The sequence below is a fragment of the Sinocyclocheilus rhinocerous genome, unplaced genomic scaffold (genome assembly GCF_001515625.1).
Source record: "Sinocyclocheilus rhinocerous isolate Xijiao unplaced genomic scaffold, SAMN03320098_v1.1 scaffold206, whole genome shotgun sequence".
NCBI classification, from domain to species: Eukaryota; Metazoa; Chordata; class Actinopteri; order Cypriniformes; family Cyprinidae; genus Sinocyclocheilus; species Sinocyclocheilus rhinocerous.
This window is the reverse complement of record NW_015647488.1, coordinates 324,334-350,008: the sequence shown is the minus strand read 5'-3', so window position 1 is coordinate 350,008 and position 25,675 is coordinate 324,334. Positions and strand designations below refer to the sequence as shown.

Here is a 25,675-nt window from a genome sequence, read left to right as displayed (position 1 = left end):
CTGTGTCAAAGATCTGAATGCCAAGTGTTTCTCTACCATCTGTAAGTGCTGTGATATATGTACATAGACCATCTGAAAATATGAAGTCATATTTAAAATTTTCTGTTTGGGGAAAATGGAATGGCTTGTAAATAATATTTGTGTAAATGTCTTATGTTATACATATGTACATATGATGCGCATTGAAATATCATCAGTGCATGTTTAATACCGTGTTCTAACACGTGTCAATTTTGTATTGATGCATCTGTAACATCTGTGTGCCCCATTCTCATTAACACTGGTTTGTGGCGATCTGTTTAGTTTTCCATATTCTGATATAAAAAAAAAAATACAGATATTGTATATAACAAATGTGCTGATGTTTGTACATAGATGTTTTTTTTTTTTTTTGAATTAGCCAAAATATTTAATAAACAAACAGAAAGGGGGTGGAGAGGGGCGTGGAACGTACTGACTGAATACAAACAATTACATTCTGTGTAAATTAGTGGAATTCTGTGAGCTCTGATTCTGTTAAGGTCTGCTCTAGAAAAACTGCCAAGCGAGGCTCCACTTTTTCCATAAACCATTCAGTTCTATGACGTGTAACGCACCTGGAATGGTATTTCCTTGTACAGATGCTACAGATTAAGAGCAGACAGTGTACTTACACTTCAGCATCCTGTTGGCCACAAGGGTCACTGAACAAATACAGGAAGTTATCTCATCTCTCTAGTTATAGAAGAGAGGGAACAGAAAAGACAGGCTTGGTGCTTGACAAGGTTCAATGATATAACACCTAGTAAACTTCATCTATATGTACCTGATCCTAAACCCGTTTATCATCATGGGGAACCAGAATACCAATCTAGTTATACTTAATTTTTTACCTTTTGTACCTTTCTTCTAATCTCGTATATCTTTTCCATGCAGGATTGTGCTGTCTACCCCATTTGCCGTGCTATGCTATTTCCTCATCTGGTACGTGCCATCTGTTGAGCAAGGCAAGGTTGTTTGGTACCTGATCTTCTACTGCTCCTTCCAAACATTACAGACAGTGAGTAACCATCTTTTTATGACCACAAGTTGTAGTCTGTATTCCTAATAATTTCATTTAACCGTTGGCTTTGACTTTTTCCCAAAAAACAGTGCTTCCACGTACCGTATTCTGCACTTACCATGTTTATCAGCACTGAGCAGAAGGAGAGGGATTCGGCCACAGCCTACCGTGAGTTTCAAAGCATCTCCAGCTAGATACATCCATCCATCGTTTTCAAATTCACAGCTAACCGCTAATCTCTTATCTCAGGAATGACTGTTGAGGTTTTGGGCACGCTCATTGGCACTGCTGTTCAAGGTCAGATTGTGGGAATGGCTAACGCTCCTTGTATCAGCAGTGGCAAGGACCTGAACTCTACAGATCTGCAGGTGGCTCCCGAGGTCAACATCACTGAGCCTCATGTTTCACTGGAGCATCTGGTAAGGATGTTTTCTTTTAAGGTTGACCAAATTAAAATTCTTGCTATATTGGTATTAAATGCCTGGTATCATATGGTTCCCACAGAGAAATGCTTACATGATCGCATCTGGTGTCATCTGCTTCATTTATGTCGTCTGTGCCCTGGTCTTGTTCCTTGGTGTGAAAGAACAAAGAGGTAAGCGTTACTAATACCGCAAAGACACATTATTACAAATGAAATTTTATGTAATTAAACTTGCACTTCTGTTCAAAAATTTGGGGTCGGAGTCTATTATGCTCACCAATGCTGCATTTATTTGGTCAAAAATAAAGTAAAAATTGTAATATTGTGAAATATTATTATAATATAAAATAACTGTTTTCTATTTGAATATATTTTAAATTGTAATTTATTCCTGTGATGCAAAGCTGAATTTTCAGCATCATTAATCCAGTCTTCAGTGTCACATGATCCTTCAGAAATCTCTCTAATATGCTGATTTGATGTAGAAAACAGTTGTGCTGCTTAATATTTTGTGGAAACTGATACATTACCCTTTTTCTTTCAATTGAATAGAAAGTTCAAAAGAACCGTCTCTATATTTGAAATAGAAATCTTTTGCAACATTGTAAGTGTGTTTACTGTAACTTTTGATCAGTTTAGTTCATCCTGGCAGAATAAAAGTAATGATTTTCTTTAAAAAAAAACTCTTACTGACCCCAAACTTTTGAACGGTAGTATAGCTTCTTTCTTAAAGACCTTATGATATCATAATTTTATGCTTTTAAGCGGTTAGCTGTTAGGTCTTCTAATATGTTGGTAAAAAGATTAACCTTCTCTAGAAATACACATTTAAAATTCATGCAAGTATAAATGCTGGAAATTTAACAAAATTTTGATGACACATGCTGCACAACACTGATTTTTGTCCAATCCAATGCTCTCCAAAACAAGTCCCTACATCTGAAACTGACTAGTAAACAGCAAATCATAGTTCATGGCTGTGATGTAACTAAAGCCTATTGGCTGTCTTAAAACAGGGAAATGATCCATTCACTATCTCTCGCCCAAACGTTCTGTTTCAGTGAGAAAAGTGTGTACACTGTAAATCTCATGTGGTTGCTTGCAGATGTATCCGGGTTTTTCCACACAGCTCGGGTTTCTTTGAGTCAGTAGTTGGCCCACAAGCAGAGCTCAGCTGGCCGCAGGGAAATGCCAGTGTATAAGCTTAGCAGGGTGATTAGCTTTCACAGCACAGAGAGGGCTGTCTAAATGGGGCTCATGGTAAATGGTGTTCTCTAGAGTAGTTAATTTTGAACCCAAATATTGAGACTTAACATGCATACCTCAGTAGTCTGTTGTAAGGGAAATCAAGCACAGTACTGGCTCATCGTCACACCTCATTTGTGGATTTATCATGCTCAACGCTTAGAAATGAAAGTGTACGAGCAATTAAACAACATACTTTTTGGCAGATTCCTTGTCAAGCAATGCAACACATTTCGGCAGCTAATCAAAATGTATACATTTGTGTGCAGCAATTTCCTTCATTTTGATTTTTTAGAAAGCCAACACCTGAAAATTGGTGGGGGAAAACAAAATCTTACAGCAAGCTAGTCTCTTCCCCACTGCTCTGATATTTATTACTTTTAATGTAGCACCATTAATTGTCATTTGTTTCCATCATCTCATCTTGCCTCTGTCTTCTTTTTGACAGAGACCTGCAGGGTTAGGACTGAGCCCATGTCATTCTTTCAGGGCATTCGTATGGTGATGGGCCACGGTCCATATGCCAAGCTGGTCATGGGCTTCCTCTTCACCTCTCTGGCTTTTATGGTGAGTTCTTATGCAAATGATAAACTCATTTCATGTTGAGCCATGGTCACCACCAGCCATTTGGGTTGTCTAAGCTGTGACCGCCATGGACGAGCACTGTTGCCTTTGGCGATCGCTTTATTTGTTAGGTTTTGGTAATGTGTCCTTACTGTGCAGCTTATTATTTCTATAAACATTTCTTGCAGCTTCTGGAAGGAAACTTTGCACTGTTTTGTAGCTACACCCTTGGCTTTAGAAACGACTTCCAAAACATCCTTCTCGTCATTATGGTAAGCAAACTAAATGTCTCTTTTTTTGTTTTAAATTATAAATGTATTTTAAATGGGCTTTTTGAATACTAAAAGACTATATGACTCTGTATGGTCTGTAAAGATAGGTGAGGTTTCATTATGGAGTGATTGGCAATGACATTTTGAAAGACAAATGTACAAAAGGAAAGTACTTAATGGGTTACATAATACATTTGCATAATACATTTGGGCTGATCATCTGAACAGACTAGTGTTTCCAGAAATATATTGCACCTTATCCAACCCACAACTCACTGCTTTACCCATGAAATGCTTTAGTATCGCAGAAAAGTTGTCAATCAACAACTAGATTATTGTTTAAGGAAGACAAAGTTGTTCATCTAGTTTCAAAGAACAATTATGTCTTGTTCATGTGTTTTTGTCCTTGAGATCAGACTGTTCAAAACCCAGATTCCTTTAAGAATTCATGTTCAATAAGAGAGTATTATTGTAGTCATGTAAAACCCAGTCTGCTGACTGTTTTTCTTCAAACTACAATAACCCTTGTTCAGGGAACTATAACTGCAGATGCATGAATAGAACGTTTTCAGGCATTGTCCTAGATATGATACAAAACATTCCAGTATTGTTGTCGGGAAGGTGTGTTAGGAAGCATTCTTATTGATGGGAACGTGTGTGAACACAGACAGGTTCAATTCTTTGTCAGAAACCTAATCTTAGCTAATGCCGTTTGCACGCATTATCAGTCACGAAAACCATCTGCAGTGCAGTGCTTTTTCTGTATTACAGACAGATCTCTCTATAGGCATTGATCATCAAAAAATGTTTAATATTTGAAAAATGTTTGTCTTTCAAATCATCACCATGTAGCGTGACCAACATATAGACAAAAACGAAAACTCTTTTTAAACCTGCACACTTAGTTGTCTTTGAGCCAAACCTATTTTCATTTCCTCTATTTCAGCTCTCCGCCACGCTTGCTATCCCATTTTGGCAGTGGTTCCTCACTAAATTTGGCAAGAAGACTGCCGTGTATATTGGGACTACAGTAAGTATTGGCAGCGGCACACAACCCTTCAATTAATTCCACTAACTGACCAACAGTGGCTTCTTCTGGTCCGTCATCTACTGTAATTGAGGTTTTTGATTCCTGTTACTGATGGTTTATATTCTCTTTGCAGTCTGTGGTGCCTTTCCTGGTCTCCGTCGTCTTGGTGCCAAGCAATCTTATTGTGACATACATTGTGTCCTTTGCCGCTGGAGTCAGTGTTGCAGCGGCCTTCCTCCTGCCATGGTAAGCACCTGACAATTGTACAAATGTATATGCACTTCCAGATTTGGTGCACTTTTTTCATGGAGTGTGTTTTCCTGTATGCTCAGGTCCATGCTCCCCGACGTTGTGGATGATTTTAAAGTCCAAAATCCTGAATCTCAAGGCCATGAAGCCATCTTCTACTCCTTCTATGTGTTCTTCACCAAGTTTGCATCTGGAGTTTCCTTGGGGGTCTCAACTCTTAGTCTTGAGTAAGTTTCACGGTCTTGTACACGAAATACCGGCTCTTAAAGTTGGATTATAGTCTGCATGATCCAATAAGCCCGGCTTTTTGTTTTACTTTTACTGTATGAGAATCAGTCTGGCCTCCTGACCTTCAGATATAATGCGATTAGCGCTGCTCTTATGGGTCTTTTGGGTTTGGAGACGTGACCATGTAGGATAGTGTTTTAATGTGAAATTCAGTGATCAGTCATGAGGTTGGATTTATCTGGATGAACATTAATAACATATTAATCTCTCGCTTCTTCTCTTTCAAACAGTTTTGCTGGCTATGTGACGAGAGGTTGCACGCAACCCGCCGAAGTCGATTTAACCTTGAAGATCCTGGTATCTCCTGCTCCGATAGTCTTGATCATTATCGGGCTGCTAATATTCATCTCATATCCAATCAACGAGGAAAAGAGACAAGGCAACCGCAAACTACTTAATGAACAACGGTAAAGCCACCTATTGATTTGAACAGTCTTCCAGTCACGTTTTGCTTAAAGATGTTAAGCCTGCTCAGCATTCTTGAAATCTATAAATTAACACGGTACTTTTAAACCTCTAAAGCTGATTAAACGGCATTCTTGTAATTTCAAATAAAAATGTTTAGGCTAACTGTGTCCTGTGTGACTCTTTTTCAGAGAAAATGAGATTGACTCAGAAACAGACTCCACTGAGCTCAATGTGGTTTAAGAGCACCGGAAACCTAAACTGGACATCGTGCCATTTGTGTCACATCAACAGAGATAAAACAAACCGAGCGGATGCTTTGAACCAACCATGCTGCCTTGTGGCTGAAAACTTCCACCCATATCACCCCTACACAACCACAAATCAACTTGAAACATAGCCTTTTTCCAGCTCAATTTCAAAGTGCCTTGCCATTTCCAGTTGCAAGTGCTAATGGATGCTGAGTTGCACAAAACCGAAAGGCAGGCTTGTGTGTGTCGCCAGTATTTGTGCTGCTCGCTGGTATAGGATCTCAAAGCGGTGTCCAAAAAAGCCAGCTTTTGATAAGCACACATCTAAAGAACACTAAAAAATGAACTGAGGTGGGACATGTCTACCGTAAGATGAAACTTGAAACATTTAATAACGTTTTTAGGTGCTAAAACCAAAAATGCATTTCAATCATGATTGAAAGGTACATTTTGGGAGGAATATCTGTGAAACTGTACACAACGTGTATAATAATTGAATATAATTGAATATTTATAAATGCTTTTGTGCATCTAACTGGAAAAGCAAAATTGAGGGACCTGAGAGGAGTTTGATTACGTCAAACTTCAGTATTGCGCACAGAAGGTTATTGTTTATTTCTTCTATTACTTTCCTTCACGTACCCCTTCTATTATGTTCCTTTTCACCTGTGTCTGCTCTCTCGGGGTGTACTCTTTCAGAGGGATGCGCTGAGGGCGAAACATACTAATTTGGTCTCTTCAGATGATATGGGTACACTAAAGTGTGGCTGAAAAGTGCTGCTGACAACTGAAGCTATGAACTAGCAAGATGCCATCAGACTATGTGGGGTTAAAATGTATGATCAATTGCTTATGTTATGAGGTGAACAAGATTATTTAAGTATTTATTACTTTTGTTTTAAATCATATGTTGGTTTGATTATGTCTGTTTCTCCCATCTTAATTTATCTTGTTTGAGGGCCTCAGTCACATAAAATAAGGGCAATTAGAGCTGTCACTGCTGAATTATGTCTAATATGCCATTAATTCTTATGGAAAAGCCAATCAGTGTATTTACAGGCGACTTGCTGTTTGTTTAGGTGTTAAATTAATCTGATTTTTGGTCTGTTTGTTTCGTGTCAGTGTCCGTACAGTAGTTGTCTCAGAAGTGCTTTTATTATTGTATAGTTCTCTGCCTGTAACATCTGTGTCAAAGATCTGAATGCCAAGTGTTTCTCTACCATCTGTAAGTGCTGTGATATATGTACATAGACCATCTGAAAATATGAAGTCATATTTAAAATTTTCTGTTTGGGGAAAATGGAATGGCTTGTAAATAATATTTGTGTAAATGTCTTATGTTATACATATGTACATATGATGCGCATTGAAATATCATCAGTGCATGTTTAATACCGTGTTCTAACACGTGTCAATTTTGTATTGATGCATCTGTAACATCTGTGTGCCCCATTCTCATTAACACTGGTTTGTGGCGATCTGTTTAGTTTTCCATATTCTGATATAAAAAAAAAAATACAGATATTGTATATAACAAATGTGCTGATGTTTGTACATAGATGTTTTTTTTTTTTTTTGGATGGAATTGTTCTAAGTGAAAATGTGTGTAGTTATTGAAAAGAAACGATGTTACAAAAATGTTTGTTAATAAATTCTAATTAATATTCAAGGATCATCATTTGCTCCCCCCCCCTCTACACACCTAGCATCTTATATAATAAAATATGAAAACATTAAAAAAAATTTTTTTTAATAATATTTATATAAAATTATCTATCTATCTATCTATCTATCTATCCAGAGAAAGAGAGCTTGCATCCTTTATTTCTTCATTTATTTATTTTTATTTTTATTTTGGACAATAACAAGTGTTACTTACATTTTTAACAAATCCTACGAAATCGAAATTCCTTTTCACTGTGGTTTTCTTCAGTGTCATTATTTCATTATAAAATATTATCAGTATAAGTTTTAAAACACAATATAGACTGCGGTAGCTATTAGTTTTCATGAAAACAAACAAAAAAAATCTTACAAGTGTTAGTCATAGCTGGACGATTGATTGTTCAGAGCTGATGCAACACTATCATTACAAAGCAAAATATTTTAAAAATAGGTTAATAATACACATTTATATATATATATATATATATATATATATATTTCACTGATATATCAAAATATTTTTTTAAACTCGTGTATATAAATTTAAAAAACTAACTTTCATTCCAATATGTATCTTTTATGCTTTTATTATGAAATACGTGATGAAATCTTTCAACCGGAAGAGCCTGTCACCGGCACATACGTTTCTCAGCTCCACCGGTGAGATTTAATATACATTTTTATTATATTACTGAGCTTTCGTCATCTATTATCACTGACATTTTAAAAAGATAGTATTACATTTTATACCGACCTAGTGCCTGTTTTGAAGTGTTTCGATCACTCTTAGGTTAAGAGAGCTCATTCTCAGCGGTTCATTCAAAGCGGAAGTCATTTTAACCAATGGCTGAATAAATGATCCTAAAAATAACGGTGTTGACATATGGCCACAAATTGAGTTTATCTTCGTTATTTGTCATATAAGCCTGTAATTACTTAATTCGCACAGAAGCAGCAGACATCATGGGAGATCAGCGGAGTCCTGATGAGAAGTTCCAGCTAATCACCAGGAACCTTCAGGTGAGAAACAGCAGGGAAGGATATTAAGAGATTCCAAAATAACTTGTAACAGCTCAAAAACATATTTAACATTTAAATATACAGAAGTATGCCTGTTATTGTTTTGAAGATCTTCATTTAAAATTATTTATGTTATTATGTTTGCATGCACCGTCAATGAGGTGTCTGTTCTGTCAGTTTCAGTAGACTGTTTCTGCCACGGTTGTGTTCTCAGGAGGTTCTTGGTGAGGAGAGGTTGAAGGAGATCCTGAAGGAGAGGGAGCTGAAGGTCTACTGGGGAACAGCAACCACAGGCAAACCCCATGTGGCCTACTTTGTCCCCATGTCAAAGATCGCTGACTTCCTGAAAGCAGGCTGCGAGGTTTGTCTGTGGTGTTCTGCATTGCTTCTGATTTAAAGATATGCACTTGTTTGGACAGTGGATCAGGGCATTGGTGTGTGTAACTATTTGTGTTTCTGTTCTGTAGGTGACCATCCTCTTTGCTGATCTCCATGCCTATCTGGACAACATGAAGGCTCCCTGGGAGCTGCTGGAGCTCAGGGTGCAGTATTATGAGCAGATCATTAAGGCCATGTTGGAGAGCATTGGAGTTCCCCTTGACAAACTCAGATTTGTCAAAGGCACAGACTATCAGCTCAGCAGGTAGCTACTCTTGTTTATTTAAACGCTGTTGTTATGAATTTCAAACAATTACAATGGATGATAATTGACCAAAGAGCATGGTTTTTAGGAAGTGTTAGTCATTGTTCTGGGAAACAGATTGAATTAGATATTAGATTAGATATTTTTATTTGACATTTTACCATTAATAAAAAGATGTTTGCAGTTTTTGTACTTTAATAAGAAGAAGGCAACTGTTTTGTGTGGTTGATCTATTATAGAGAGTACACTCTGGATGTTTACCGACTGTCATCCATGGTAACTGAACATGATGCCAAGAAAGCAGGTGCTGAGGTGGTCAAACAGGTTGAGCATCCTCTTCTGAGTGGCCTGCTGTATCCTGGACTACAGGTATGCAGATCATCTTCTGCTAGCATTATCCTCATAGTTGTGGTTTTCTAGTCTGTATGTATTTGTTTTACTTAATCATTTGAACATGGAGTCTATTTTCAAAACCTGCTTATTTTTTCTTATCGGTGCAAATGCCAGTATACAACCGATTAAAAAGATGTTGCTTATGTATTTCTACACTACTGTTATTTATTTATTTGGAAAGAAATTAATACTTTCAGTAAGGGTGCTTTGAATTGATCAAAAGTGACAGTAAAGACATTTACATCATTAGAAAAATATTTGTACACATTTTTTTCTTTTAAACTTAATATTCTTCCACAAAAATATTAAACAGCAGAACTGTTTCCAACATGTTTTTCATTTCTATCAGGCACTGGATGAGGAGTACTTAAAAGTAGATGCTCAGTTCGGGGGTGTGGACCAAAGAAAGATCTTCACATTAGCAGAGAAGGTACTTTTTTTTGTTGTGGTGTTCATTCACATTGTTTCTAGATTATTGTCTAGAGTGAACACATGCATTTTAATTAATTGCTAAAAGCTTCATTGGCCAAAAAAAAGAAAAAAAAGTTTTTTTGATCCTGACACAAAATGACCAGCTAACATTAATTGACTAATCATATCAGCAGCACATGTGAAAGTGTGAATGAGTACTAGTCAGGTGAAATCACTATCATACTAATTAGATTGTAAGAGCAGACTGATTGCTATAAAAGGAGAGACGAAGTGCTTTCAATCATTGTGTTCTTGTTAGCAATGGTTCCCTCCAAAGAAACACGTGCAGCCATCATCGCTTTGCATCAAAATGGCCTCACATGCAAGGAAATCGCTACAAAGAATATTGCCCCTGAAATAAAAATACACCATGCTATAGGCCTAATATAAAATAAATAACTTACACAAAGTTTAAAATGTGTGTGTATATGTGTGTATATATATATATATATATATATATATATATAAAAATAAGAAACGTTTATTAGCAAAATGAATAAGAAAGCTTGGAGGCACGGCATACACCTTGATGTAAAATAAATAAATTACACAAAGTTTAAATACATTAAAAATCATCAAACACAACCAAATAAATAAGAAACAAATGTTTTAAAAAAAAACTTACAAAATCACCTTAGATATACGGCAAAAGTCAACATAGCCTTTTCAAAATACAAAATATTGCCAAACAGGCGCTTTTGCATTTCGTTTCGAAAGTAAATCTTAAACTTTAATTGTAGTGTCTGTTCTCTAACTGAACTAAATGAGTTTTATTACTATAAAAACCGGTAACACTGACTATCGCAGCAAGCCTACTGGCAAGGAGTGGACAGAATAATGTGTGAATCAAGCTTTCTCCCATGATATCGTACTGATTTGATGACTGTGTGCTGATCTCAGTGAATATGTGTGTGGGTGTTTGCTGGATACATTTAGTTTTTTTACAACTATTGTTTTTTTTCTTATTTTTGCAGCAAACTTTGCAAAACACAATTTATGTCACTGCCAAAACTTTTGGCCACGACTGTACTGTGAATAAGGCACAAAAGATGCTTCTCAAAAATATTTGATTTAATATTTTTTTTTCTTCTTTTGCATCTTTTGATTTAGTTTGCCAGTAGTAAATACAAAAAACTTGATTATTATATTTGTAGAAATATGTTTGAAAATCTAAAGCTGGTATTTCCTACTCATACACCAAAGCAAAATATATAAATAAGTCTTAAAACAAATCTTTCTTGATGCATCGGATATGTCTGGCAAGTAGGGTTGTGACGGTGTGGAAATTCTCCCACCAGTTAATCGACATGTGACAACACCGGTAATACCGATATCACCGGGAGGTGGGGTTCATTGGGGTTTTCCCTATTTTTCTCCCTTTCCTTCGCTTTTAAATAGCTTATAAAGGCCGTGCACATTTTACTTTCAATTAGCGTCAATTCGGGATCAATTGCTTGAATGGACAACAACAAAATGGTATAACAACTCACTTATATTAAACACAGAACTTATCCACATGATGAACCCAATGGTGCCTGGACTGACGGGGGGCAAGATGAGCTCCTCTGAGGAGGTACGGTAGCATCTACACCTTCACAGATTTCAAGAAAGCTGTAAGATAAAGATTTACAATCACATTCTTTGATTTATGTAATCAAAGAATCCTATTGATTTGATGGGATGGGATAGAGGCTTATGAATGAGAAGCGTTTCTAAACCTGTTGTCCAAAAAAAGAGAACATGTTATTACTCCATAAAATCAGTCGAATGTTTAAAATTACCTCCTTTCGTGATCTGATGTGGCTTCTTATCACAGAATGAGGCAGAAAATATATTCTATACTGTTAAAAGAGGCTATGTCGATTTGTAATGGATTATAAATATACGTAATTATTATGAAAATACCCAAGATGGCTTGAAGAACACAGATAAACTATACGAGTGTTTATTGTCTTCAAGTTTCATCATTCAAAATGTTTCTATCTTTTAATGCAGTCACAGCGATAGCTGGATGCTTTTATCCATATAAGGGATTTCCTGGAGTGTCATCAGTTCTATTACTTCTGTGATGCACATGTGGAGTTTCTGGCCCTCTGGCGTCCAGTATGAATGAAACAAACATTACATGTGCTTATAGCGCCCAATAATGGCCAATCCATAAAAATAAAAAATTTGAAGTAGACAAATGATAATCCACGTTTTTCTACAGTGTACAGAAGTGTACTGGAGTTTTAATGAACATGTACTGGAGGTTTTTTTAAATGGCATTTTAAATCCGAAATCGCAAAAAAAAAAGAAAATACATATATAATACTCTGACGTGCCGAGCCATCCGAACTTAACCGAAAACCACGGTTTAAGGTGTGTGTGACCTAGTGCAGACCTGCTAACCTCAAATATTTAACATTAAATCTTGCATTTTGCACATTGTGCAATTATGATTTTGACATTAGCCATCAAAGAGCTTCAGTTAATAATGTACCTATCTAGGAATATATGAACCCCCTCCACCCAAACCTGTGTCCCGTCCCATCACACTGATGGTACTCACAAGTTTTTTCCAAGGTTGGCAGGTCTGTGCTGTTATATTCCAGGTGTTGGGTTAATATTACTAAGATTCATCATTCTTAAACTTTCATATCTGTTACAGGAATCCAAGATTGACCTGCTGGATAAGAACCAAGAGGTGAAGAAGAAGTTAAAGAAAGCCTTCTGTGAGCCTGGAAATGTGGAGAATAATGGAGTTCTGTCCTTTGTTAAACATGTGCTTTTCCCTTTGCACTCAGGTGAGCTCAGGCAAATTAGGAAAATTCGGAAATGTAAACATCTAGTTAAGTGCTTAATGTTGTGTTATGTTTTCAGAGTTTATTATTAAAAGAGATCCAAGGTGGGGAGGTGACAAAGTCTACACAGACTATGAGGAAGTGGAGAGGGACTTTGCTGCAGAGGTATCTAAACAGTACTTATATTTACTTAATGTACGAATGACATATGTTTACATAAATTGAGTTGAGCATCATATGTTGACCCCTCATTGCTTACCTGCAGCAAATCCATCCTGGTGACCTGAAGGCTTCAGTAGAGTTGGCTCTTAACAAACTGTTGGACCCCATTAGGAAGAAGTTTGAGATGCCAGCGTTGAAGAAACTGACAGCATCAGCTTACCCAGAGCCCTCTAAAAACAGTGAGCGAAAATACACAATGCCTAAAAACATTTTGGACATAATCACTTACACTTATGAACCCATTTAACAGTGCTTCTTCAAGTTCTAGATTGAGTTTTAGAGAAAGGAAGAACTTGCACATCCATTTTCACACAGTTTAAATTGTCATTGCTTCACAGAAGGAGGAGCGAAGGGCAATCCTAAACAAACCGCAGATGAGGAGGAGGTCATCCCATCCAGATTGGACATCAGAGTGGGCAAAGTCATCAGTGTAGAAAAGGTAGAGAAAGCCAACAATAATTTTACAATTCATTTTACTAGTAAGTGGCTGTTTAAATAACTCTGTTTCCTGACCTATTAGCATCCAGATGCAGACTCACTATATTTAGAGAAGATTGATGTGGGCGAGGAACAGCCGCGGACTGTAGTGAGTGGACTGGTGGCCTACCTCTCCCAGGAGCAGCTTCAGGACCGTCTTGTGGTGTTGCTATGCAACCTAAAGCCCCAGAAGATGAGGGGGATTGAATCCCAAGCCATGCTGCTCTGTGCTTCAATGTTAGTAGGACTGATAAACCCTATTTCAACCATTTCATTTAATCAGCTAAGTTCTTCTTATAGTAAAAATCATCTTGATTTTTGATCTTTCTGAATGTGATGGCCTTTAGTGAGGAAGAGCCCAGGAAAGTGGAGCCTTTGGATCCACCAGAAGGATCAGCACCAGGAGACCGTGTTTATGTAGAAGGGTATGAATCAGGCAAACCAGATGATGAATTGAAACCAAAGAAAAAAGTGTTTGAGAAGTTGCAGGTATGTGAGGTTTATATTTTTGTACTTAAACATTCATGTTTGAGTCTCATTCTTGGTTGTATGTTTATTTGTCTGATCTCTTCAGGTGGATCTGAAGATCTCAGACGAGTGTTTTGCACAATGGAAAGAGCAAAATCTGATGACCAAACTTGGACAGATCACCTGTAAAACACTGAAGGGTGGAAATATTTGCTAGTTGTCTTCACAATTCCTCTCAAAATCTTCAAAGCTAGAGTTTCCATGACAGCCCAGTATCCCTGTGACATGTACACAGTGTCAGGTATTGCTCATCATTGCCATCCAAAACTGTTAACTGACTCTAATGGAGAAGCAAATGGCTTATAATGACATTATTTAAATGCAACTGTTCCATTCAGCCATATCAACCTGTGAATAATCTAATAGCATATGATTACTGCAGCAGAATACATATGGGTATCGTCTGTGCTTTACATTGCATGTATTGCCGTCCAGGATGTTTTACACAAAGTACTGCAGTAAATAATGCAATGCTCATTTGTTTGAATGACAAATGAAGACTTTTGCAAGAGTTCATCTGTTATCCTCAAACTCAGGTCCTCCTGTAGTGCCATGTCTGGAAATAGGTCATTGCTTACAATGATCAGTCTCCAGTTTGACAATGTTCTAACTATTTAACCATTAGTGGAAACGGTTCAGATATATATACACAATAAACTGTTATGTATACATATTTTATGATTAGTTAGCTTACTTCACAGGAAAACATATGAAATTTCATGTAATATAACATCCAGAACTCATCTGATGTTAACCAAATTCATTGAAATAAACAACGATTCATAACCATTTCCTATATGTCTTAATGGAAATAATGATGGAAATGTCTCTGAAAGTACCTTTACAGCTTGATCTGCTGAAAAGAAATATTGAAATATATGAAACTGACAATACAAGTTTGGGAGCCTATTTTCATACCTCACCATATAAGCAATTAAATTTAATGCTTGATTGAAGATTGTGGAAATTATAATTCACTTATGAAAAAAAAGTGGTGTAGTAGCTTACCAGATAACAAGAAGAGGATTTCCATCCATCAAAAACAAAATATATTGTGGTTTGGGGGGCTTATATATGATGTTATGTTTGTATGGCTGTCAGTGATGTTGAAAAGCACCAGGAATTTAAAAACAGTAAAAAAAAAATAAAAAAAAAAGGAAAATCTATAATTATCTTTTAATGCATATTTATTTTTTAAACAGTGTAGTAATTCTCTTCACTCCTACCTTGAAGTAAATAGCTACTAAAGTATTTGTGTATGTATACTTTTACATCAATTTTAGAAGGAACATCAGTAATACTCTTACCTGTTTGCTGGTTTGAAAATAAATGCCGCATTTAGCTTACAAAGTGCTTTAATCTAATGAAAAGTAAATATGTAAATGTTTTGTGTGTATATGTTTCAGCCATGGTCAGCATACTGCAACATTCATAAAGGTGCAGGTGGTTCTATACATCTATACATATTTGCTGAAAGCAAATCTGAAGGTTGACTGCAGTAGCACTAAAACTTTCAAAACTGTTAGTAGAATCAACTTCGTTCATTAAAAGCTAGTAATCAATCTATGTGCTTGGACATATTTGGATATGTCAAAAAAATTATAACAGGTTTTTACTTTTTTATGCCAAGCAGTGATTACTACCACTAGTGACCACTAGATGTCAGTTCAATCTTGCAGTCGTTAGCTTTTTTAAGTCCACAATAAAGTAAAAGTGACTTTTCCCAAAGCAGACAAACTCATGTAGAAAAATACTTGAAGCTGTAATAAAGCTATTGTATAAAACAGATTGGGAAAAAGCTTTTTGCATACATTTGAAGGCCATTTCTCCAGGCTAAGGCTTTTAAGTATCCATGGTATTTTTAGGTATCCATGGATCCTTGAACAAGATCCATCTTGGGCTTTCATCACTTGCTTTGTCCTCTTGTCTTTGCCATACTGTGACTAAACAGTCTAATCAAAACTCAACTCATGTGTCCTGACTCTTCAACGTGCAGTCTCTGTACTTCCTGAAAAAGAAATATAATCATCATTTACATGGTTTCATCTTAATTTAATGCACAAACTAAAATAACCTGTGAATACTTTCTTACTTACTTGCTTCTGGTTTCCTGATGATTGTGCTCGCTGACCAGCAGGATGCACTTGATCACTTTGCCCATTAACTTCAACCTTCATTATTTGTTTATTTGTCAAGATCTCAGTCTTATCCGGTGTTGCATTCTCTGTCTTGTTGGGAGGATTTGTTCCATGCACTGGTTTCTTAGCAACAGGTGGCGGCACCTTAATTGGCTTTTTTGTCCCATTTGTAACCATTGTCTTGGCTTGGTCGGAAATCTGCATTATCTCAGCTGCAAGACTTTGTTTGAGGCTTGCTTGGACCTCAGGAGAAGTAGGTGTTTCAATGACAACTTTCTTTGTGCTTTTGGAGAAGATAAAGCTGGCTGTAGATGCAGGGGACTTATGCAAGTCACAGCCATCTGGTGTTTTAGGGGATGGCACAGGTGAACTAGTACCACTAGTTGAGGTTAAGCGTAGATTAAGCATTGCAGGTACTCCACTAGAGGACATTGCAGCGGTCTTCATACGAATGGCCTCTTGAAGACACATGGATGGGACTGTGGGTGGAGCAGGAGTTGACTTAGCAGGTGAGTTAGACTTCAAGGACAAGGATTTGCGAATAGGCTTTTGTGGAGTTGCTTGACTAGTAATACTGTGATCCTCATTTGTTGTGGACTCAGTACTTGGTTTGCTATCATTGTTAGCTTGATCTTCACCTACAGTTACAGATCTTAGTCGCACCATCTGAAGTAAGGAAGGTGTGACAAGGGGAATGTTGGCATCCTCCTTTGGAATAGGTGTGCTTTTGTGACGACACAGCAGTTCTTTGCTCCGGTTGTCTTTGTTTATGAGGCTCAGGTGCCTTCGGAAGTTAACAGTGGATTGGTCTTCCACTGGAAGAGGAGGTGCAAGTGGCACGTTAGTGGAATCTGCTTCGGTATCAAGTGATGTTAGATCTGATGAATCTTGTGCTGGCATTTCCTCCCCTTGTACAAGTTCATCTGGTAAAAGAGAGGACATTTTAGGAGGGGCTACAGTTGTGTTTTCCATGCCATCTTCGTCCACAGAGAAGTGTGACATGTTGTTACAAGGCTTACCTTGTTGCCTGTCCTCCATATCATTTTGTACAGTTCTTGTTGGCAGAATGGTATGTATTTCAGAGTCTTGGTCTGAACTGCTGGCCATATCTGAGGCATTAGATGACCTCAATTCTATATTGTCTGGCTGTCCACATGATTCGTCATGGCAATTGACAGATATCTCTGAAAGGGGTTCATGGATGAACGAGGGAGGTGGTGGGGGGAAGTCACGTTCAGCTTGTTCCTCAAACATCAAGTCAGTTGACTCTTCCACTGGTGGAGGTGGTGGAGGCCAAGAAGACTCCAGGAGAGTCACCTGTTCCTCTGTTTCTTGTTTCTCTTCATCTTCATCAGATGGTGGTATAGACACTGAGGAGCCTGACATCTTTTTAGTAGGTGGTGGTGGAGGGTGGTGTTCTGGAGGTGGAGAAGGAGGAGGAGAAATGCCATTGGCCTCAGGTACTTCTATACCGAGAGTTTGCAATTGTTTGCGATTGAGAATGTCTTTAACAATCCAGTTTCCTTTGTTCTCCTCACTGTTTTCATCATTCCGTAGGGTGCATGTTGTGCTCACTATTTCAGGATTTGGTTTGACTTCACAGTTTGTTTGTGACAGCATACTTTGATCAACTTTGATAGTTGGTACCTTCGTTGCAGGGAGTATTATTTGGCTTCCTTTTTCCTTTTGATCCTCTACAGTTCTCTGATCTTGTGTATGAATGTTCTGGTTGACCTCCTTAAGGAATTTTGTACTTTCTAGTTCATTTAAGTCATTGTGTAATGTTGAGCTTTCATTTTGCCTCAAATCTGGAGGGTCTACTATCATTTGTTCATGCACTTGTGGTGACATGGGCTCATTTTGTTCTTTTACAGCTTCTTTGTTCTCCAGTTGGGTCCCTGACTTTACTTTTTCTGTTGTCAGCATCTTTGGGATAATTTGTTCAGTGATTTGTATTGAATTTGTGTTTTGATTTTTACCTATTAATGACCCTTTTTGCTGTTTTTGAAGCTGATGTAACCTATGGGGGTTTGGACCTAGGCCACATAATAGTTCATGTGTGCATTTATTGTGAATCCAGGTTTCAGGGGGTGGGGGAGATGGGGCTTTTACCTTGGGTGGAGGGGGAACGTTGAACAGTTCCCTAAGGGCAATAGTTGGGTGTGTTGGTGTCACCTTGTTTTTCACTGTTGTAACCGGTGGGGAGCACTTTAATAGCTCCGACGGAGTGTTGTTGGTTTGAATGTCATGATGTGCTATGTCTGATGTGACAGAAGATAGAGATGTCATTGATGAAGAGACTGAAACCACCGGCGAGGTCTTTACACCTGTTCTCTCAGGATTTGAAGGCTTTACTTTTCTCTTTCCAGGTGAGGAGGGACTGACCTCTTTAGGGGAATGCGTAGGTGTCCCACTTTGGCTTGAGTATCCACTCGAAGGAGACAAAGTCCTATCAAATTTGTTTTCACCAGATTCTTCTCCAGTTTTCTGTGGGGATGAGTTACCTGATCTGACATGACTTCCAGTAAAAGCTTTATCAGGACTAAGCGGACTGGATTTCACAGTTGACTGGAAATCTCTTGATGAGTTAAGCATTGAAGAATGGACAGAACCCTTCTTGTTATTGATGGACTGATGGTATTTTGCACTGCTAAGATCTCTACCAGTTTGCCCATCATTTGGTGCCATATGTTTGAGATCTTTTATGTCTACCAGTTCCCTTGATCTCCACTTAAGTTTTTCATGGTGAAGGGAATAGGTTCTCTGGGGTGGTGCTGGTGGTAATTTTGTCTTCATTACAGAGAGATTACGAGAGAATGAATGGCTGTTTCTGACAATTTCCCCTACTTCACCGATATCCCTGTGGTCCAGTCTGTGGTTTGTACTGTTACTGTTAGAGCTTTTACAACTGCTTGAACTTGTATCACTTATGTCCTTTGGGATTAAATCTGAAACTTCTTTGGTGCTGTCAGCAACAAATGTTTGTAGGCACTTTGCTTTTGAAGAGATTGTGGAGGAGTTGGAGACAATAGTCTCAGATGATTGTGAATGGCTCCTGCTGGGGCTAGTGGTAGTTGGATCTTGATTTGTGCCACCTCCAGATCGTGAAGAAGCTGGACTAGCTGATGCTAAACTACTCTTGCTAACTGTATTTGTACTGCGCCGGCTGTGATCATGATTAATTTCAATTATGTCTATTGCAGCAGGCAGAATCGCGTTTGGAATAATCTTAGATAAATAAGTTGCCTGTGGTGAAATGGACATAACGGGACCTTGAGGCTCATGCAGGAAAGAGGAAGTGGTCATCCCTGGCACAGCAAGAGACTTTGGCCTCTGTGTAGGGCATGCTCCTATCCCAAGCTTTCGGTTTAACTCATCTTGGTAAACAGAATGAATGTGGTTTATTAGAATCTCCTCATCTCTTGATGTCTGAAGAACTACAATGTTCTGCAGGTGTACACGAGCCCCTTCGTAATTTACTGAAGGGAGCTCTCCATCAATTGTTGGGATGACAACTCTGCCAGAGGAATCAACTTCACCATCATGTTCTTCATCTGGACGCTGCTGCAGTAGAGTTCCTCTTGTCATTTCTTCAATAGAAATAAAACAAAGTAATGTCATTCTTCTGTTTTAGGCGGAACAGTTTGTGTAATCTCATATATTGATCAAAGTTGCTGTTTTAAGGTGTCATGCTAAAAAAATATATTTTCTTAATATTTGACAATAACAGTTTTACATGCCTAGTTCTCTTTGGACTTGTTGTGGTATGCCCATTATAGTTGTTCTTCTACTTATCCTCTTGGTCTTGTCCAGTTGTTTAACTGGGTTCAAGGGCTTAAATGTGGAACCTAAAGGGAATGATACAACATAACAGAGATTGAATACCAAGGAAAAATATATCATACAGTTTTCTTAAGTTGTTTTGTTATTCCAAATTAAATCTCAGGTCATACTCAAATTGATGGCTACACTACATTAACAAACAAGTTTTTTTTTAGTTTTTTTTTTATCTGAACTGATATAATTTTGATTGATATCACATTTTCTCTGAAACTATCACAGGACAGATCATAGCTATTTTGACAAAATGTATGATTTTGTCTTTGCATTGCAACACCACTGTCATGTTTTGCTCCAACTGCCCCACTACAATATAGATTATAAGGGTGGCAAACAAATGTATTGTTAAACCTGAAATCACTTTAGAGGGAAAAAACAAGAGGTAGTATGTGCCAGTAAGCGTGTTTTATTTCTAGGCCTCCTTATTAAGTCAGCATTGTATACCTTGACGTGTAAGCACTGGATGTGAGGAGACTGCTGAGACAGTTGACACTGAAATGACGGAGTGTCCAGCAGTGCTATCAGTCTCAAGTGATTCATCTCTTTCTTTTGAGCTTGTATCTTCCTCTGGCTGTGGAGAAATGGAGGCCATCAGTAAAAAGTGTTCATTATAGGTTCAAGTTATGCATATATGTTTTCATTTTAAAGAGTTAAGTGATATGCCTCTTCACTGAATAGGGTACAAGAAAGGGCTTGCATTATGTTGGCAAAAAAAAAAATCTTAGCGGTAATTCCCTTAAAATTTCAACTAAAGCTTATCCTCAGGGGTTTGTTGGAACAAGGCCCTAAAAATTGAAGTAATTAAAGTTTGATGATTCTAATGATTTTATTTGTTAGATACAGTCAAAAGTTCAAGACCAGACCTAAGAGATGGGTCAGGTCAAAACTGCCATTTTAAGGGGTTTGAAAACATTTGATTTGTTTAAATTGAACAACTTTTCATGCTAGTTGTCTGACATGCTAAGAAAAAAAAACTAGGATTTTTAATGCTTTAAGCAGAACGGGATACTAAATTATACCATATTTGTGGAAACTGCCATGTATATTGATATATAATCTTCAGAGGCTTACCAAAGTCCGATCATCCTGAAAGTCCACTCCATTTTTGTTCTCTGCATGGAAGAAAGACTGAGTGAGGTGCATCAGAAAACACAGTTGTACGTTAGAAGGCCAGATTGTGAGCAGTGCATTAAGGTTGTCATAGATCATGTTTTGTATAAAAAAATATGGGCATAAGTTGGGCGTATGGCTCACCCTCCTGTTGTAGTATCTTCAGTCCCTCCTGGGCCTCAGAATGCAGGTCTTCCAGGTACTGTGGCCTGCTTCCCTCTATGAACACATTCTCCTGGTAGTGCTGGGAGGCTGTGTAGTGTACAGTCAGCTTTCTTGGCTCATTCTGCTTTTGACCTGCTAAAAATAGAGGGAAGGGAAAGGTATTGTTATTCACGTAAAAAATGGATGCAGTCATTCTCCCAAGCTTCTCCTAAACATGCAGCATGAGATTATCAAATCGCAGCCAGTCTGTCAAAGTTTTTAAGGAGAGTTTAAGGAAAGTTGAACTGTTTCTTCCAAATCAAATCAAAATAGTGATGCATTAGCAGGACAGCCTTGCTAGAGGCACAGCAAGAGTCAACATTAAAATACCCCATTCAAAGTTTTTGTAACACTTTAGTTTAGCGACCAATTCTCACTATTAACTAGTTGCTCATTAGTATGCATATTACTAGCATATTGGCTGTTTATTAGTACTTATAAAGCACATATTAATGCCTTATTCTGCATGACGCCTTTATCCTACCCCATACCCAAACTTAACAACTATACCTTACTATTAATAAGCAGCAAATTAGGAGTTTTTTGAGGCAAAAGTCATAGTTAACAGTTATTTAATAGTGAGAATTGTTCCCCAAACTAAAGTGTGACCTTTTTTTTTATGTCAGTGAGAAATTTGAAACATGACTGATTGAAGATTTCTGCACACCCATTTTGTGAATGAGGTGCAGTGAAAGCTCATAAATCTGGCTGTCAAATGCTCTAACTATGCCCATTCTCTCTCTATCCAACAGCAACACCTGCTAATACTGGCTGTTAATTCTAGTCAGATTTTGACGGACGTTAGAGGCACATGTTGATTGCAGATATCCAACACAGTAATGGACTTCACACTCATGCTGTGACCAGGTAATCTCTTCTGATCTTTAATTCCTTAAAAATTCGCCTAAATTCTCAGTCATGATACAGCTCTTGTTCCTGTTAGCAGATACTATATAATCTGGATTGACCCAATAAGAATATTAAACAATCTTCTAGAAAATCTGGTAAGCTGTATTTCATTTTCAGATATCCATTACTGGCAAATTTATTCATAAAACATGCAAAGCATTGCAAACATCAAAGCACTATGAATTACCTTAGTGGCCTTCGCATCTGACTTGCACTGAGACTCACTGTTAACTTTACAATAGCGAGAAATGGGACACTTGAGGGTGCCTATCGTTAGACTGGGACACTCTCTAAGGAACAGTGAGAAGCCTCATACTCGTACCCCTATCCTCTTCCTTACATACCACCTGAGTGCCTTACACTACTGGCCATTGATAAAAGTTCTGATGCTTCCCGAAAGGCATTGCAAAGTGGAGTTAACGAGGGTGTTTTAGGACAGGGACTTTCCCTTAAAAGAGATCTTCTCCTCAGCCTCTTAGCCATTTATGCAGATTTCTAACTGTTCAATCGGTATTACCATTTAAGCTTCTTAGTACATCCCATGGGGGGTGTCAGGTGTCCTGGCACTGACTACAGGCATTGTGATACAACAGAAAGTCAAAACACACAGTGTAGGCAAGTGCACTGTATGAGTCTATTTGGCAAATTATTTATTTTAAAATTAAAGTAATGCACACGGATCTCTTTCATAAAAAAACATTAACAGCTATACATTTTATACTCCAATATACAGCAAATATTCACCAATTCCACAGTAGACTTCCATTTCAAGTGGATTTTAGTCAACAAATTTTATGGGTTAGATTTAAAAAATGAAACGTTTTTATTAAGCTTAACTTGTATTTAACCTGAAACATTCCTTTAATTTTGTTAATTTTAAGAGTATTAGATGAAAACAACATTTACAAACAATATACCCTAAAGTTATGCTGGTAAAATGAAGTTAAGTGTGCATGCTAAGGATTGAACTGTACGCGGCTTCTGACCTTGTACCCTCAGGTATGAACAGTAAAAGTTACAGCAAGGTTATGTACTGAAAACCTTGTTCTCTTTTTACTCTGTAATAATTATCTCTATCTGTTTGGGTACATTAGTTTTGAGTCTGTAAACTTTTTTTCAAAGTCCCTCAGTGTTGCCAACATTTTAAGCAAAGAGAAGGCACCTGTTACAGATACAGGAAGGTGAACACAGAGAACTTTCCGTCAACTTGTAATAAATACAATTGTGGAAAGAGCAGCCATTACATTTACAACATTTGTTAACACTAGTACTCCAGTCTAGAAAAATTAAATATAATAAAAAAATATTCACATTGGAGAGACAATATATTAACACCATCTTGAATGTGAATAATCGCCTATAAATTCTTGAATCTACTCACCCTTCTTCTTGAATATCGACAACAGAGATCGAACATTTTTACTTATGAAGACCACCATATCTATCTTGAGATAATAGTCCAGGCCGAGATCATTGTAGTTTGAAAGTGTCTTTTACTTGAATGATAAGAGATAAACTCTTTTACTAAGCAGCATCATGACAGACTGTCCACTTCTGCGGCTGCAGACGAACGGATGTCAACTAGCTGTCTCTCATGAAGGATAATCAGGTCGGACACAATGAGATCTACTGTGTGCCACCAATCCTGCAGCTGCCCTGATCTTTCCCACCCCTCTTCATCTCTCCTCCCTCTTACCCCGGCTTTTGTCAGCATCTTACAGAGTGGTGTCCCCCAACGTGTTGGCTGTTTTCCTCCATTGTGTCGTACACCAACTGAACTTGGGATTTTCCTTGACGGGGGAGCCTGGCTAATCTGCCACCCCTAAACCCCTGCTTGGAAACATGCCACACTCCGATTAGGGCATCTGCTCCATGATTTGACCCATAGTAAACATTATGAATAGTAAAAGAAATATAGACTTCAATAATTTTTATAAACATATAGGCTATATATAATATATAAAGTGTTTACTATATTGGTGTGTTACATCATGAGCTACTGCGCAACGTTGATGGTCCGTGTGATTCAAATTGCAAAGTCCTTGTGCTTTAGCAGGTATTATGATGGTTATGTGTGAACTTTGTTTACCGGAAACTGACATTTCTGATGCTCACATTCAAAATTCAGTTAATCACACTGTTCCAACCTGTAAAGCACAAAAAGTTGCTTTTCTTCATACAATGAAAGTATACATTGACCTACAAAGCTCCAAAACAGATGGTGAAAAAACATGAAAATATCATAAAGGTCCATGACTCGTGCACTATTTTCAAGACTTCCAAGATAGCATTCAGATATTTGAAACTTGTACACTTCCATTTTATGGAAAAGAACTCTCTGTTCTCTGCCAATTGTTTGCATTTTTGTGCAAAGTGTGTGTATATTTGTCTTTTGATCAGAGTTCAGTCATCATGGTATTCTAACAGCATCAATTGTGTTTGACTTCATATCTTGGAAATGATTTATTAGTTTCTTAAAAACACAATGCAATGAGAGGTTTAATTACAGCTTTAAGTATCAGAGAAGAGATAAGCAAGAATAGCAGATGTCAGAAACGTTTGCTTTAATTGATTATTTCAGGTTTAGAGTAACATAGCTACTACTTGGTATGTTTCATATACCTCTGCAGGGGGTGCAGCAGTGCTTTACCATTAAGCCATTTATCAGACGTCCCATGTCTACACTCGCTTCACAGTCACTGGTTTTGGCACTGAATAGAGACTCAAGTGGAGTTGGCTGAGAATTATGGGCTTCACTTCCAACCAAGATAGAAAGGTCACTATTTCGGCTGGCAAACTTCCCATTCTTAACTTTGAACAGAGATTCACCACATCTGCATGCATGAATTATATCTCTGTAAGATGTTTGAGAGGTGTGCTATTATGTTTCTAATCAGTTGATATTTATTATTTTTTAATCCCATAGACTTTCTCATCTTTTTCTTTTTTCAGTCTGTCATTCAAATTGCACCCATTCTATCAACTGCCTGTTGTCCAACTCCAGAAATCCCATTAATATTTATCAGGGGAGCCAAAAGACACCATCTGGCACATGGTGTGAGATGAGGGTTGATGCATGCCTTTAAACCGCCACCAGACCCTCGAGTTTCTTCACACTTAAGCTTTTGTATTCCTAGATGCACAGGAAGCAAATGAAACAGGTAATTTTATGGTAAATTACAGAAGCATAAACTGAACACTCAGTTGACTTGGCTATTAACAATTGGGTTTACATTAGCAAAGTAAATTTTTTGTATTTTTATTTTTTTTCAAATATTTATGTTTAGCTTTCATTTATTTTTATTTCAGTTTTAGTAATTGTAAGTACTTCATCTTAAAATTATTTTTAGTTGCCGAGGCAAATTATTTTAAGTTTTTCATCTAGTATTTTATTTTACTAAATTTATATTTAATTTTATTTAATATTTATGATATTTTTATTTATCTATTTTTTTTTTTATAATGTAAAAATAATGTTCCATAAAGTCCTCCAGGTGGTGGT

The 25,675-nt window shown here is 37.4% G+C and overlaps 3 protein-coding genes across 6 annotated transcripts in view; 2 read left to right on the top strand and 1 right to left on the bottom strand.

Moving 5' to 3' along the window:
- Positions 1-904: 904 nt before the first annotated feature.
- Positions 905-6,162, top strand: LOC107709252 (sodium-dependent lysophosphatidylcholine symporter 1-B-like; the record flags this gene model as incomplete). Its single annotated transcript, XM_016513690.1, has 11 exons — positions 905-1,039; positions 1,132-1,210; positions 1,292-1,461; positions 1,547-1,637; positions 3,160-3,278; positions 3,464-3,547; positions 4,494-4,577; positions 4,711-4,823; positions 4,910-5,053; positions 5,345-5,521; positions 5,711-6,162. Coding segments are annotated over 11 exons (1,248 nt in total), but the record flags the coding sequence as incomplete, so codon positions are not given.
- A 1,871-nt stretch (positions 6,163-8,033) lies between these two features.
- Positions 8,034-15,106, top strand: LOC107709269 (tyrosine--tRNA ligase, cytoplasmic-like). The gene is made up of 15 exons (XM_016513716.1): positions 8,034-8,095; positions 8,385-8,455; positions 8,670-8,816; positions 8,923-9,098; positions 9,338-9,467; positions 9,841-9,941; positions 10,119-10,123; positions 11,468-11,535; positions 12,613-12,748; positions 12,825-12,910; positions 13,011-13,146; positions 13,306-13,406; positions 13,488-13,681; positions 13,792-13,933; positions 14,019-15,106. Exons 1-15 carry the CDS (start codon positions 8,038-8,040, stop codon positions 14,127-14,129), a joined length of 1,662 nt encoding a protein of 553 aa, XP_016369202.1. The 5' UTR covers positions 8,034-8,037; the 3' UTR covers positions 14,130-15,106.
- Positions 15,107-15,174: 68 nt separating this feature from the next.
- Positions 15,175-25,675, bottom strand: part of LOC107709267 (uncharacterized protein KIAA1522 homolog) — a 55,083-nt gene continuing 44,582 nt past the window's right edge. The window contains exons 3-9 of one of the 4 annotated variants that reach the window (XM_016513713.1): positions 21,205-21,360; positions 21,022-21,062; positions 20,395-20,521; positions 19,851-19,958; positions 17,130-19,700; positions 16,069-17,033; positions 15,175-15,980 (exon numbers count right to left, since the gene is read on the bottom strand). In XM_016513713.1, coding sequence (XP_016369199.1) covers positions 15,936-15,980; positions 16,069-17,033; positions 17,130-19,700; positions 19,851-19,958; positions 20,395-20,521; positions 21,022-21,062; positions 21,205-21,360 — 4,013 coding nt within the window. In that variant the 3' untranslated portion in view covers positions 15,175-15,935. Of the gene's footprint in view, positions 15,981-16,064; positions 19,701-19,850; positions 19,959-20,394; positions 20,522-21,021; positions 21,063-21,204; positions 21,361-25,675 lie in introns of all 4 variants that reach the window. The other 3 variants (XM_016513710.1, XM_016513711.1, XM_016513712.1) reach the window with 3 other exon arrangements.